This window comes from Fundulus heteroclitus, chromosome 7 (assembly GCF_011125445.2).
Source record: "Fundulus heteroclitus isolate FHET01 chromosome 7, MU-UCD_Fhet_4.1, whole genome shotgun sequence".
Taxonomy (NCBI): domain Eukaryota; kingdom Metazoa; phylum Chordata; class Actinopteri; order Cyprinodontiformes; family Fundulidae; genus Fundulus; species Fundulus heteroclitus.
In genome coordinates this window covers 19,483,666-19,498,499 of record NC_046367.1, presented here as the reverse complement: position 1 = coordinate 19,498,499, position 14,834 = coordinate 19,483,666, and the positions used below count along the sequence as shown (strand labels likewise).

Here is a 14,834-nt window from a genome sequence, read left to right as displayed (position 1 = left end):
AATATTCGGGAAATATCCCCCCTTAATTCTCATAATATGGAGTTTTTCTCACAATATTACCACTTTTGTCTTTTTTTTTTTTTTTTTACTTTATTGTCCTAGGATTTTTTTTCCCCTCATATTAGTAACTTTCTCTTTAATACTCCCCCAAAACGTCTGTTCCTAATCTGTTACTATACCAGAATTTAAAAGATTCACATGTGACACGGTTTTATGAAATAATGAAGACCACACTGTTTAGATTTCACCAGTTGACTTTTATATTCATAACACATACATACACACACACACATAGTATATATATATATATATATATATATATATATATATATAGATAGATAGATAGATAGATAGATAGATAGATAGATAGATAGATAGATAGATAGATAGATAGATAGATATGTATATATTTATATCTTATAATATATTTATATTATTTAATATAATATATATATATATAAAGAAGTTAGGTTATGTTGTAGTGAACTTAACTTTAACATATATATATATATATATATATATATATATATATATATATATATATATATATATATATATATATATATACACTTTAAAGTTAAGTTCACTACAACATAACTTAACTTCTTTCTGCCACATACAATCTGGCGGTGACGTTGACGTACAAACTGGAGAACTGTATGGGGGAATGTTTTGGAATACCTGGCAACCCTGCATGATGAGCGGTGAGGGGTGTGTTTTGAGCTTCGGGTCAAGGAAGGAAAGTGTAGCGGGTTAAACGCAGACGTCTGGCCTGGGGTACGTTTTAATTATATTTTTTGCGTTGAAAGATGAACCATGGCCAACCCGCGTCCTGCGTCCTCTGTTGCCGCTCCAAGGAGACGAAGATAACCGGAACTTTGTCGACAAAAGAGCGGATCACGGCGCACCAGAACTGCCTGGTAAGCATCACCACATGTGAACCATCTCAGTCACAAGCAACCCCGTGTCTTCTAGCTGGCTGCGGGTAATGGAGATGGCTCCAAAAGTGAAGCGTTTCCACACGCCACATGTAGAAGTGAGCTGCTTTTTGTTTGTTAGTTACAAGAAAAACAGCGAACAGACGCTAAAGTCGAAACTGGTAGCACTGCATTGGTCTGTGTTTGAAAGAAACATGGATTTTGCACATTATAATACTAAATAAATCAGGCAGTTGAACACAGAAATGTAGCAAAACGGGAACAGTTAACTTCCAACTGCCTCTAACTGCCGTGGTAACTGCCATGGTAACTGAAAATAAACCTGAGATTGGGAATGTTAAAGTGAAAATGGCACTACAAAATAAGAGCTCATTCAAAACAAAGGTCCTTTCAGATTCACGCCTGAAAGGCAACACAAAAACAATAACTTGATTTTCTTACAGGTTTCTGACGTTGCGTTGTTGTCAGGGGCGTACACACACGTTTTTTGTTGTTGTTGGTTGTTTTTTTTTGGGGGGGGGGGTATTTATTACAGGCACAGCTTGTGTTTATGTATACCTATTTTTAATTAATAGCCATATGTTGTCTGATGCAGATTTATAATAATGTTCAACACGGCAACTTGGTTTTTATCGAACAATCAAACTGGCAACAACAGAACAAAGTATTAAATTGCCGCACCAGCCAAGTGCATCTTAGGTGCCTTATACATAATTCTTAAGATGAGTAAAGCAACATAATTACTATAAATTGATTACGGTAAATGTTAGATTAGTGACTCACAGCCAGCCTTTAAGCTACACTTTCAGAGTCAAATTTGACATTACCCTTTTTTTTTTTTTTTTTTTACACAGTGAGACACAATGTCTTTGTCTTGATTACATAATTCTGTACGTTTATCACAAAATATCTGCCCCTTATAACCTTATGTTGTACAAAGCAGGTTACCCAGACACATTTACCAGGTATGGGTCACATGACTTATCTTCAGAAGTCTGAGTAACTGATGACTATTCAGCTTAAATGTATAATGAGAAAGAGTTGTAAAATATTTGTAGTCAAAATTAAACCAATCATAAGAAGTATCGTATGCATCAGCATGAGGCCAGCGTGATATATGAAAGAAATTACTCTTAGAGAGTTAAGATTAATGAGACTGACTACGGGCCCTGAGATCTGATGACAAGATGTCTGCTCCATGTTGTATTTTTACACACACAGAAATAGAAACTACGACACAGCCTACATGGCTCACATTTAATGAACTGCATTAAAGGAGTTATCGATAGTCAATACCCAGCAGATTCAGACTAAAATGTATTTAAATGAAATGTTTAACAGACAGAGGTAACTAGTCTTCAGTATTTGCAATAAAAAACAATATAAACCAAGTAGAAGTCATGGGGGCCATTAAGGCAAATATAATAACTCCATCTTTGTGATACATTTAAATCAAATTCCTTTCTAATTTAAGTGCTACATTTTTTATGTTCTCCGGGCACCTGGTGATGGAGAAGACGGAGCAGGAGGGTATTCTCAGCTAGCTTACACACGTTTGAAGTTTAAACTTTTTCCATCTGATGTTTAGGAAGCAAATGCAGAAGTTTTGTTTGTTACGTGGCAGGTTAGACGGGCCTCCACCAGGGCAGGGCTCTGACACACAGCAGGGAGATGAGAGGAGAGAGGAGGAGATGCAGCTGCTGCAGCTGCAACAGCGCATGTCCGTCTACCTGTCTGCTGCGCGTTCACTCGGAGAGAGACGCGTGGCAGGGTCATTCACAGAAAATGTGGTGGAATGATACAATAAGCTTTTAAATCCAGAAACGTTAGCCCGCCACATGCTATACCCTGTAAAAGATCAAATGAAAAAGAAAGAAGAAAGAAAATGTCCAGTAGGGCAGAAGAAAAAAGGGCAGGTCCTCCAGCCCCTCCTCGGGTCTATCTGTGCACGTCCCTTGTAGTCAGAAAATATCCCACTTTTAGAATAGCAAATTTATGCCTATAATATTTGCAACCTTTCAACATCAGAGAACATGCAAGTGTTTTTTTTTGTTTTTGTTTTTTTTTGCAAATGTGTGTAATTAATTAAACGAAGTGGTAATATATCACGAAAATAAAGCCACACAACTGTTTGCACAATCGTTTCAAATTCCTGATACTAATAATAATGCAGATAATTTAAGGTTGAAGGAGTCTTTATTGTCCCCATAGGGTAATTTGTTATACAGCTAGCAGTAATAAGCAAACGTTTAAACAACAGTCACTCAGCCACAATAATAATAATACGGTGAAGCCGGATCATCCAAGGTTTGCATTCATTTATAAGCTTTTAATTAAGGTCCCTTTGGGGTAAAATTCAGGAAGATAAGCAAACGTTTAAACAACAGTCACTCAGCCACAATAATAATAACAATAATAATAATAAAAAGATTTAGTATTTCCTTATTTGTGAAACCAGTGTTTCCCATACATATTCTTCTTGAGCGGCACGCAGCCAGGTAAATTGAGACTCGCTCAGGAAGATAGAATTTGATGTCTAATCCAGTTTAAATGTTTAAAACGAGCCTTTTTTTTAGATCAATAAAATGTGACAAAACGTATGAAAACTTTTACAAGAGGCTGTACATGCTGCAATAATAAACCTTCCCACAGGTTCCTCCTTTATTGTGGTTGTCTAATCTCACGGTGAAAATAGCTCATTGGACCTTCTCCTCACCTGTCTGTCTGTCTGTCTGTCTGTCTGTCTGTCTGTCTGTCTGTCTGCAGCTCTTCTCGTCCGGCATTTTCTGCACTAACTCTCCGCAGTTTGACGACCTGTTTGGCTTCTCGGTCAAAGACGTGCAGAGGGAGGTGAAACGAGGAGCCAAACTGGTAACTGCTGTCGAAATCTTTTCCCTGGCAGCGGATGCCACGTGCCCGGCATGTCTTTAATGGCCGTGATCACGTTCTCTGGTTTAGTGTTGCAGCCACTGCAGGAGAAAGGGGGCCACGGCAGGGTGCGAGCTGAAGCGCTGCAAGAGGACCTTCCATTATCCGTGCGCTGTGGAAGGGGGAGCCCGGACGTTTGAGGATGACAACTATGGGAAATACGGGTATGTCTGAAACAAGAAAAATGACATTCTAGAAAAAAAAAAATCTATATTAATAACTTTACCTTTGTTGTGCAACAGACTGTACTGCATGGACCACAGTGATCAGAGTAAGATCTGCATGTGTCTACGTTTGTACTTTTCTTTTTCTAATCAATGATCCGTTAAAGTTTTCCTTTTTTCTGGGCAGCTGGAAGCGCTGTAAGGAGAACCAAGAACCCCGGTGAAGCCGGATCATCCAAGGTTTGCATTCATTTATAAGCTTTTAATTAAGGTCCCTTTGGGGCAAAATTCTGGATTAATGTATGTGCCAACATAAATGGTTATTTCCCTTAAATTATCTCTAATTAAAAATAAATCCAAATATCTTTAAAAATATCTGATCTGGACCACAGCCTTTTTGTTTTATCAACTTATGATACCCATGCTTTGTTCCTATGAGACTTATTGCCTTGCCTGTGAGAAGAAAGAAGGAAATATCCGCTTGTTGTGAGTTTTCACAATGAAATATTTTTTTTTATTAGTACATCTTACCATTCACATTCACATCAAAGTAACCAGAAGTTTTTTTTTTTTGTTTTTTTTTAAGGTTTTCCTCTGACAAACATGCTCTTTCTTCCAGAAGAAAAAAACCAACGGTGAGAGTTGTTCAAGAGCTTCGTGCTCTCTGGTTTATTTTGTTTTCTACATTTTTATTCAAATCTTCTAAACCTTTTTTTTTTTTAGGAACTCCTTCAGTTTTCAGACAGTTGTCTTCATGCAGCAGTGACACGTCCGGTGTTTCACTTTCATCCACCAAAGTATTACATTTAAACGCTTTTAAAAACTCTTTTTTTTTTTTGGGTGGCGGGAGGGTATTTAGGTTACTTCTGTTTCTTAATGATCCGATGTTTAATTGTGGTTGTTTTTGTTTGTTTGTTTTTTTGCTTTTCAGAGAGAGCTGAGTTTTGATGACCTGTAAGTAACAATTTGGATTGCTTCTTTGAAACTTACTTCTTGTCTTTTTTTTTTCCTTCTTAATATATCTTACAATATTCCAAAACACATTTGAAAAAAAAGAGGATGAAAATTCAACATATCCAATTTGAAACTGTAAAAATTTTGCTGTTTTTTACTTTTTTGGAACATGATCCCAGAAACGCCTCTTGGAGAAGTTACAGGATTACACATAAAGCATGGCATTGCGTCAATGCCATGCTTTATGTGTAATCCTAAAGATTGAAGCGTTTGAATATTAAAGGTGCGTTCACAAAGCTGCCACTTGTGCGTTTTGCGTTGCTAGAATTTCCTCTGCGGCCTCTCTTAGCGTTGCTTCGCGTCCCGTCGCTCCGGTGTGAAACCTGTGCACCGGGACATCATGTAAATCACAGCCGAACACCTTCACTCTCAAAGTGTCTGTAGACATTTGAAGCAACAAACAGCCTAAATAATCTGGAAAGCAGGAGCACGAGTTTTTGTACTCTAATGTATGCAGGTTAAAAATTACACATACACCACCTTTAATGCCACTTGGAAAGCTGTAGAGAAACCATGTTATTTATTTTTTTAACATTCAGAAAGGCCCTGAGATCGTTCTGGCTAGATTTCTGATCACTCTCCTTATCCCTTTTTTTTTAATGCACTCAGTGATTATGCGCCTTTAAAAGGTGGCCATTCCAGAAGCTTAGTGTTAGCTAGCCGCTCCAAAACTGGTTACAATGAATTTAGGATCCTGTTGAGTCAAAGTTAGTCCTGTGACTCCTTATGTCACATTCAGGTGACAGGAGATTGGTCAGCATGTTCAGGAACAACAAAGGGAACCATCAGAGGCCAAGACTGGACAACTACTAGAACATTGTCCACAGGGAAGTTGGCTTTACATCAACCTGGACTTGGAGGGTTCTGACCAAGAAAGAAGCATTTGCTCCGAAATGGACACCTGCAAGATTGATTGAGTTTACCCCTTTGCTGACATAATAATAAATGATAATAATAATCATAATAATCGATACTTTATTCTTCTCACAATGGAGAAATTTGGGGGTGAAGTGTTGGTGTGGCAGGGAGATAATTAAGACGGCGTACTGGTTCTGAAATTTCTAGCTCCACCTGAAACACAGTAATCACACGCATAAGACTTGGATTTGATTTCAAACACACATCAAGACAAATTTACGAATGGCAAAGGTAGCTTAAGGCTGTGTTCACACTGCAGGGCATTGCGACCCAAATCCGATTTTTATTTTTTGTTTTTTAACCCATATGCATATCCGATATCCGTCCATTTCATGGCAGTGTGAACGCCCCAATTCTGATCTTTTCACCCCACAAAAAATCTGATCTGTGCCACCTCCGTATGAGGCTCTAATTTTGGATACATATCAGATATTTTTCAAAGCGCCACATGTCTGAACGGCCATGTCCCATTTTATCCGTCATTCATGATGTGTTCTTAATATGGTCGGCTGCCATTGCTCAACAGCTTTGTAATAATAAGAAGGAGAGACGCAGACCAGTATCTGCGGTTTTTTTTTGTTTTGTTTTTTTACATTTGTTCGAGTTTTTCTATAACAAAACTTCTAGAAACAATCACATTCACCATTACGTGTCCCTCTGTTATCTGTAAATGCGGGTCGTTTTGCAGTCCTGAACCGTTCAGAGAGCAATGACTGTGGTTGCATTTAATAATAGTACAAACGACCACCTCAAAAAAAATCTGACTTCAGCAAAAAACAAAAAATCGGATTTGAGCATCAAGACCTGCAGTGTGAACGTAGCCCAAGTTTCCGGAAACAGCCCAACCTCAGCACCAATCAACGTTACGAGCTGGAATCAACCTTTACTTATGGTCTTCGCTTGTCTTTCCCATCTTGTGAGCGGCTTAGTGAAAGCCATGATGAGCCCTTTGACCTCTTTCTCGCAGGGAAGAAGAGGGCAGTGCGTCCGAGAGGAAATCAAGAAAATGGAGAAAGATATCTGAGGACTCTAGCCCAGGTTAAAACTCTCATGATAGCAGAAGGGTAACTAATGTTGCTTTACTGTATTTATACGGCTTCCTTTTTTATGCAGACGAGGGACTAATCCCCCCATTGGAGACAGATTTAGAGGAAAGTATGAACTCTTTACAGGAGCACGTGGTAGGTTGGATCTTATATTATTTCTCTTATATTAATTACCGGAGGCTGAGTGTTTATTAATCTGATATCTTTTGTCTCCCTCAGTCAGCCGTGCCTCTGCTCATAAGGTGCCCCAAATCAGTTCTTTTACTTTCTGATTGTACATAAAAAATGTTTATAGAGTAAAACAAATGTTTTATTTGTCGAACATTATGGAAAATGCATAAACATTAATTACCATGTGCAACTTTTCTTTAAATGGGCAGTAGAGGATAATTGTCATGATGTTCTGTTTTCACAGCAAGGACTCGGAAAATCCTTCATGTTCCCCAGCAGGTAAGCCTGCGCAGCAGTTTTAGCTCAAATACAACGTGGATTGTAATGTTTCTTGCTTTTATTTATTCAACCTCTGTCTGTTTTTCAGGGATTCAGGTGGAGGATGTGAGTGCGGTTGCAAATCGCAACGAGGATGAAACGCTCATACAATCGGTGCGTTCTCGACCAAGTCTTCAAAGCGGTTTTTTTTGTGCACCTATCGAGATTCATGTCATTTTTCTGATCCTGTTTTTGATAACGCACGCCGTTTAAGGCCAACGCGAGCGGCAGGATGTGGTTGTCACGTCAGATGTGTTGCTTCCTCTCAGGATGCCGAGTCCGAGAGTCTGCTGGCACCGGCGGCGCACAGCCCTGAGCTTCCCTCCAGTCCTGCGCCTCAGCCGGCAGCTGACGAGTGTCTCCAGGTTGAGTGGGTGGAGAAGGAGGTGCAGACAATTAAGAGAGAACTGGAAGGTACGATCTCCATCGCTTGGTTTGGTGCCTCCTTGTAATGAGATTAAGAAGTCGTTAGGAGCGGTGGTTTAGTCGCCTTTGCTGTCGCTTGCTGACATGCAGACCTGAAACTATTAGAAGGCAAAATCAGCTGATATACAGTTTGCAGTGTTTTTGCAGTGGTAGATAAAATCAGGAAGTCTATCCCCCGAGGGCTCATCTTTAAGTCTTTTTGTTGTTGCTTTATGAAGAATTAATTCTATAACAGGAGCAAAAAGAATTATATGTTCATTTAAACTGGATTAACATATTTATGTTTAAGACCTGGGTCAGGGGTCGGCAGCCTTTCCAACCAGCAGAGCCATTTTTGCCCTCGGTGCAGCTAAACAAATTATGTTTAGAGCCACAAAAGTTACACAATTTCTTTGAAACAAGAGCTTGTTCTTATAGTATACTATAGGAAATTTGTTTATTAAAGATCTGGTTTTATTATTTAAACCAACATTATTTTATATTTAGGTTTAATGCATTTTCTTCAATCGGACATTTGACTTTTATAGCAAATGGCATCAAAATGATGAAAAAGCAAGTCGTTTTGCAACCAATTGACAAAAAGATACTTCATTTAGCTATAGTAAAACATTCTAGACAGCATTAGTTTCTTTCTTTATGGTAATGTTATGCATTTATTGCAAAACTAAATGCATCTTAAAGGTAGCAATTTTAAATCACGTTTACATTTAGAAACATTTACAAATTTGTTCCCCCCGCATTTTTGGTCTAAGTATTTAAGAGCCAAAGCTGAAGGTGTTAAGGGCCACATGCGGCCACAGCTTGGAGACCCCTGACTTTGCTTGAGGGTTCTAAAGATTTGATTGGTAGTTTCTTTTGGATCCCTGCTACCAGAATGGAGCAGAATCGCTCATGCTTTGGTGTGTTTAGGTCAAATCAGTCATCTCGCTTAAACATTGTGACCTTTAGAATGGCTGGGAAGTCAAAGCTCCGTTTCTTTTCTCAGAGAGCAGTCTTGATCAGTACCCGGACCGAAGTCCCGAAGAACCCGTCAGCAAACGCACCGCCGTTCCCGATCCTTCCCCGGAGCACTGTCAGCCCGTCAGCCCCCCGCCGAGCTCCAGCTTTGACGCATTTGTCCCTCAACCCGTCTTCATCCTCTCCTCTGCATCCCCGTCTCCCACCGGTCCACCTTCCCCGGACCCTCGCCGGACACCTCCCGCCTCGGAGCAAAAGCCTGACGTCGACTCGGCCAGCTTCTGGAGAAGCTGCAACACGGCTGGATGTACGCGGGCCATCTTCTCGGAGTTCACTACAGAGATGAACAACATTTCCAGCAGGATCCAGTGCGATCAGGCCAGCCAGGAGGGTAAGGAAAAGAAAAAACAGACGCTGCAGCTGAGAGCTCATTTACCTACCAAACACTGGGGAAGGTGGAGAAACAGGGCATTTTAATAGACTTGTAATACCACAGTAATAAAATCTAGGAAACAATCCAGTTTTTAATTTGAGTAACAATATTAGGAGATCAGGATTTCACGAACACATATACTTCTATCTTAAGGTAATCTGAGTAATTTCGGCTTCCCTGGTGTGTGAAAATGATGTAACACCGGTTTCTCTGAGCCTCTCCTGAAACAGGAAGGACAAGAGAGCGTGGGCATGTTTTCCCCCAGCGTACTGTAAGCCTGGCGGGCCGCCACCTTCACGCTGCGCCCCTCCGTCGAGCTGCATGACGCATCGCTCCTCCTGAATCACTCAGTCTCTGCTCTCCTCACAGATTATGACCGTGCACTATCAGTGATGATGGCTTCTGGAAGACTTGCAGACCTTGTTACCAAGCAGGAAGAAGGTAACTTAGTTCAGTTTATATCGTCAAAGAATACGCTAGATTTTGGGCATTATTACTTCCTTTTGAATGTCCAGAAAACTAGTAGGGTTCTCCGAGGTGCTGCACAGCCTTCTTTATAAACAGTAAGTGGAAACTGATGCTTTATGTTTTTCCGCTTTCTAAGCTTTAGCTCCAGCGTAAGCAGTGCCAGTCCCCTTGTGGATTTCTTCTGTTTGCCTTTCCGTCACACTTAATTGTTTCAGATCATTGAAACAATTTCTATATCAGACAAAGATGACCGAAGTAAATACAAGATGTGGTTTTCAAACGATGATTTCCTTTATAAATGAGGGAAAAACAGCTATCAGAACCAGGTCATCCCTGTATAACAAGTAATTACCCTCACTTATTAGAGCATAAAATAACTGTGAATTTGGCTTTAGGAGCTCATTGACTGACTTTCACACCAAGTAGGCGAAAGAAGTTCAAGAACAGATGAGAAACACAGGCATTGACATCTATCCGTCCAGAAAGGGTTACAGAAAAAGACAGATTACAGAGAACCACAGCGAGAGCAGTTAACCACGCATGGAGAAAACATGGAGCGGTGGAGAACCTTTTCAGGAGTTACCTGCCTGCCAAGGTTAGTAGGCAAAGACTCATCCAGGAGGTCACAGAAGAGCCCAGAACAACATCTAAAGCCACGCTGGTCTCACTTGCCTCAGTTAGGGTCAGGATTCAGGATTCAAGGCCAAAGTCACTGCAGACTACAAAAACAACCCATTTCCCAAAAACATCCTCATGATCCCCGGCCCCCAGGAAAATATTCAGTGGATTGACGAGACAAAACCGGAACTTCTTAGGAAGGTGTGCATGTCGTTACATCTTTGCTAAACATTTCATAAAGAGAGCATCATGCTAACAGTCAAACACGGTGATGGTGGTGTGGTGATCTGGGGCTGCTTTACTGCTTCCTAGTCCGGACAATCCTCTTTAGAACTGCTCAAAAATCCCAAATGAAGCTTTTTGGAGGCATTTAGTCATGTCCACAGTTGCTGTGACATGAAATTAAACAGGTTAGGTTTAAGCTGCGTTCACTTGGTTTTCACTGTGAAAAATAAAATTATTTGAAAACTATATTTTGTATTTACTCAGGTTATCTTGGTCTGATGTTAAACTCTTTTGGGTGATTAGACTAATTTAAATGTGAGAGTGAACAAAAAGGGGGGAATATTTCTTCATGCCACAGTACCGGGTGTTTTCAGATTAGCTACGAACATGACAAGCTCAGTGGCACCACAAAGCTTTTTATTAATGCATCAATAAACAGTTATCAACAGAACTGCTTATAAACGTGTTGTTTCTGTATTGTTATGAGGATAGTAGCTTTTTTCAATTGCTGTTTTAGATGCTTATTGTCCTCAGCCAGATTCAAAACATGTCGGCCGCATGTCGCTCTTAGCCCAACATGTTCTCACATGTTCTCTATCTTATCTCGTTTTCTGTTTAATTTTAATGTAGCAACTTGCAGCAAGATGACATCCTGGAACATTTCACAATTAAAACCCGTCTAGCAGGCCTTCTTCTCATCTCGAGTGAGCCGGCCCGCAGCTGGGCTCATTTGAAATTTAAATTCTTAACAAGAAAAACAAAACAAGGAAACAAAACTCCAGTGGTTTTTATGTTTGTGGCCTTGGGGGTTAATTTGCTCTTCATTCTGTGAATTTAATCTACTTAAATGGATTGGACTCCTGGAAATGGACAAATGGGGAATGTATTAAAGTTAAAAAAAAACATTTAAATGAGCGAAAACTTGGGTTTAAAGCCAGAATTGATCAGAATCAGTTTTATTCGTCACGTTTGTGCAAACATAAGAAGAATTTTGACTTCAATTCCCCTTATTCTTTCAATTAAGAAGACATTTTAATGTCTTCTTCTTATTTTTCTGTAGATATGCATGTACCATGTTTTATAAAAGAGAAAGACAAGGTGAAAATAGCTCTATGATTGAGTCAGCTTAGCTTCCAAGCAGGTTTTAACTCTCACCTGAACACTCTGATTTTAGAGCTGGAAAGGAGGCAAATGGAGCTGCAGAGGGCGTCGGCAGCTCTGAGGGACGTCGCCTCCGCTCTGAGGAGATGAGTCCAGCCGCTGGTTTAAACGGCACAAGGACCTCTGTGAAGGTGCTCGTCTGGCGTCGATGATCTCCCTCTTTTATTGCACCCAATTTTATACCGTAGTATTTTAAGGTTTTACATTTGATAGTTTCCTCATATTTATTCTATTTTCCATCTGTAAGCTCACCGTTTTTGTAAAAACAATGTTTCTAAATATGTTAATTTGATGTGTTGATGTTTTTATCTATCTTGTTTTTACGAGGTACGATGTGGGATTATTTCAGAGAAAATAAACATTTTAACTGTTTTGAAGATGGTTTTTGTTGGTGATTTTTTTCTGTCAGGGTTTTAGGTTTTGATCAGGCTTTTGTTTTGTTGAGGAAAATAAATATCTTAGTTGTATTCATGTGGGAGTGCCGAGGAATGCATGAGTTTTGACTGTCTCTCCCTTTGAGGGTAAGCTAAACATTACATGAGTTTTATGGCATTGGGGGGGGGTTAGGTCATTTGGCTTGACCCCTTACCGGGAAGAACATCCTCTTTGTTTGAGAAACAGATAGCCCACAGAGCCCCTCCCTCCCAAACTCAGCGTTTGGGAGGGCAGACGCTGTATTAAAACTTAGATCAGACAAAAGCTGCAATACACAGGAGAAGAACGTAGGTACACTGGTAATGTAAACTTTTGTCTCCTTGGAATTCCAATGAATTAAATATGCATATTACAATGTTTACCTCTGATCAATGTTTTTTCTCATTTACTGTCCAATCTTAAACCGGGGTAAAAATGGGCCTTGAGAGCTAAGTAGGATTAGGCCAGTACTAATAAATTAACAGTTTACTATTTTTTCACTTTTTCCTCCTTGTTTGGGTTTTAGTTATGATTTGACTTTATTTTCTGTTAGTTTTCAGCTGCTCCTTCCCCTCACTCAGCTTTCCCTTCACTCCCTCTGCAGTCAGACACACCTGTTAGTCACTAATCAGCCAGACTCACTTCACCTCCCAGCCTCCCTACTTAAGCTTCCCTCTGCTTCCACTCCTCTGCCGGTTCGTCATCTTGCAACACCTCCTCCTTGCATGTCCACCTGTATAATCCCTGCTTGCCATTGGAACGCTGCCACCTCTACTTCTCTTTAAGGTTCGTTCTCTGCTGAGCTGTGGATCCTGCTGCCTTGCTCTGGTTTTCCCTCTGCCGTACTGAAGGGCCTGCTGCTGTGCTCTGGCTAGCTCTCTGCTGAGCTGTGGATCCTGCTGCCTGTCGCTGGTTTCCCATCTGCCATACTGAAGGGTCTCTGGGCTCCAAGAACTCTCTCTCTGGACCGTCAGCTCCTGCCCTCATCTACACCCCTGTTCCTGTGCTGTCCTGCCTCTCCGGTCACATCATCCACCATCCCATCAACCTTTCAATAAGAACTCTCAATTTTAGTCCCGTGTGTTGTGGTTCTGGGTTGATCCATAAACAAATTGTGACATTTTCTTTTTTGGGGTTAATTTTGTTTTTGTAGACACAGTAAAAAGTATAACATCTGTTCTTTCAAAACATGTCTGACTTGTTATTTTTCATGATTCCCATTCCATTTTGGGTTTATTTGAGGTTACTTTTTTGTGTAGGCCTCCTAGTTTTAAATCAGTGTATGTATTTTGTGTAACCTTTTTTGGCTTTCATGTCACTTTATGCTGGTCTCTAATTGGTTACTTAAAGGTTCCCCTCAAGATGCTAAGAGCTGCACCTGAAGCCAATCAGCGCTCCACTTTGGCCCGACAAACCCGTATATGGCTGTTTTCTACACCTCTAAAAACTGTCAGCCAAAGCCGTTTCCCTAAATCCTTTGCAAGAATCAGCCTTAATATTTCTAAAATAATTCCCTAAATGAGTTTTTGAGAAATAACTATAGATTTAGCGCCCACTAAACACGTTTGGCCCTGCGATAGACTGGCCACCTGTCCAGGGTGTACCCCGCCTCTCGCCCATTGATAGCTGGAGATAGACACCAGCAACCCTCACGACCCCACAAGGGATAGACGCGTTAGAAAATGGATGGATGGACGGATGGATAAACACGTGTGAGGACATTTCAAGGTCCTTCAGAAAAGGCTGACTTGGTGAAAAAAAATGCTACAAAAGACACGTATCTTCTTGCTCAAACCTGTCATGTCTGGTATATGAAACAAGACAAACTCGCCTTTCCAACAACATATTGCGTGTCTTTTTTAGCACCTTTTCCGAGGAAGCAAGATCTGTGCATAAGCGAAACATTATTACGTCCGCTGAGCTAAATGAACGCAACAAACTCCACATCACAATTAAGGTTGTAGAAGGAAGCTGCAGTCACTTTTCTTTATTTCTGATTATAGACAAAACAATATTCAGCAACTTTACACATCTGCTATTTCATCAATGTTTTTTTCTCATTTTATGGCTGTGAATGCTGTTTTGTAGGTCACATGTAAACAAGATTCACCCAGCAGGCTTGTTTGTGTGGGAGCAATTCAAGGCTGCTAGACTGCTGTTTGGAAGTTGATTCTACTGGTTATATTTGTTTCCAGTATGTGTCAGATGCATGTTTTTTTTATTAGGAATTCGTTTTGCATATTACCTTTACACTGTTTTTTTTAATTCATGTTTTTTTTCTCAACAAAATTCCTCTAGTTGGAGAGAAAAGGATTTATCACTCATTTACTAAAGACAGAAACTTGGTCCATAGTAGAAATATATGTTATCAGGACGTACAGATAATATAACTCGCAGACACCACCGACATATTTCCACTGTTTTTTTAAAGGAGCATTGTGCAAGTTTAAAGTTTTTTTTTTTTTTTTCATATCCATGCCCTTACAATTGCCCCACATGTTTAATGAATGATCCTATATTTACTGCAGTTGCCTATTGTTATAAAAATGTTATTCTGAAGTTACTATGGCCTCACACCACTCGGACATAGGAGGCCTGCAGACATGATGGCTGTGTATAAGATCCACTGTTTGCT

At 40.1% G+C, this 14,834-nt stretch overlaps 1 protein-coding gene across 3 annotated transcripts; it reads left to right on the top strand.

Annotated features, from left to right (window-relative positions):
• The first annotated feature begins 681 nt into the window (after positions 1–681).
• Positions 682–12,162, top strand: phf11 (PHD finger protein 11). Of its 3 annotated transcripts, none has more exons than XM_021317418.2 (17): positions 682–920; positions 3,705–3,809; positions 3,897–4,030; positions 4,109–4,137; positions 4,218–4,270; positions 4,653–4,665; positions 4,754–4,827; positions 4,962–4,984; positions 6,930–7,000; positions 7,076–7,143; positions 7,228–7,250; positions 7,424–7,458; positions 7,547–7,611; positions 7,767–7,911; positions 8,909–9,271; positions 9,683–9,754; positions 11,799–12,162. In XM_021317418.2, the coding sequence occupies exons 1-17, from the start codon at positions 810–812 to the stop codon at positions 11,873–11,875; spliced, it is 1,461 nt and encodes a 486-aa protein (XP_021173093.2). In that variant the 5' UTR covers positions 682–809; the 3' UTR covers positions 11,876–12,162. The 3 variants fall into 3 exon arrangements, with proteins under 3 accessions (XP_021173093.2, XP_012719670.2, XP_021173094.2); XM_012864216.3 differs by having other exon boundaries at positions 4,650–4,665; XM_021317419.2 differs by lacking the exons at positions 4,653–4,665; positions 4,754–4,827 and having other exon boundaries at positions 683–920.
• Positions 12,163–14,834: the final 2,672 nt, after the last annotated feature.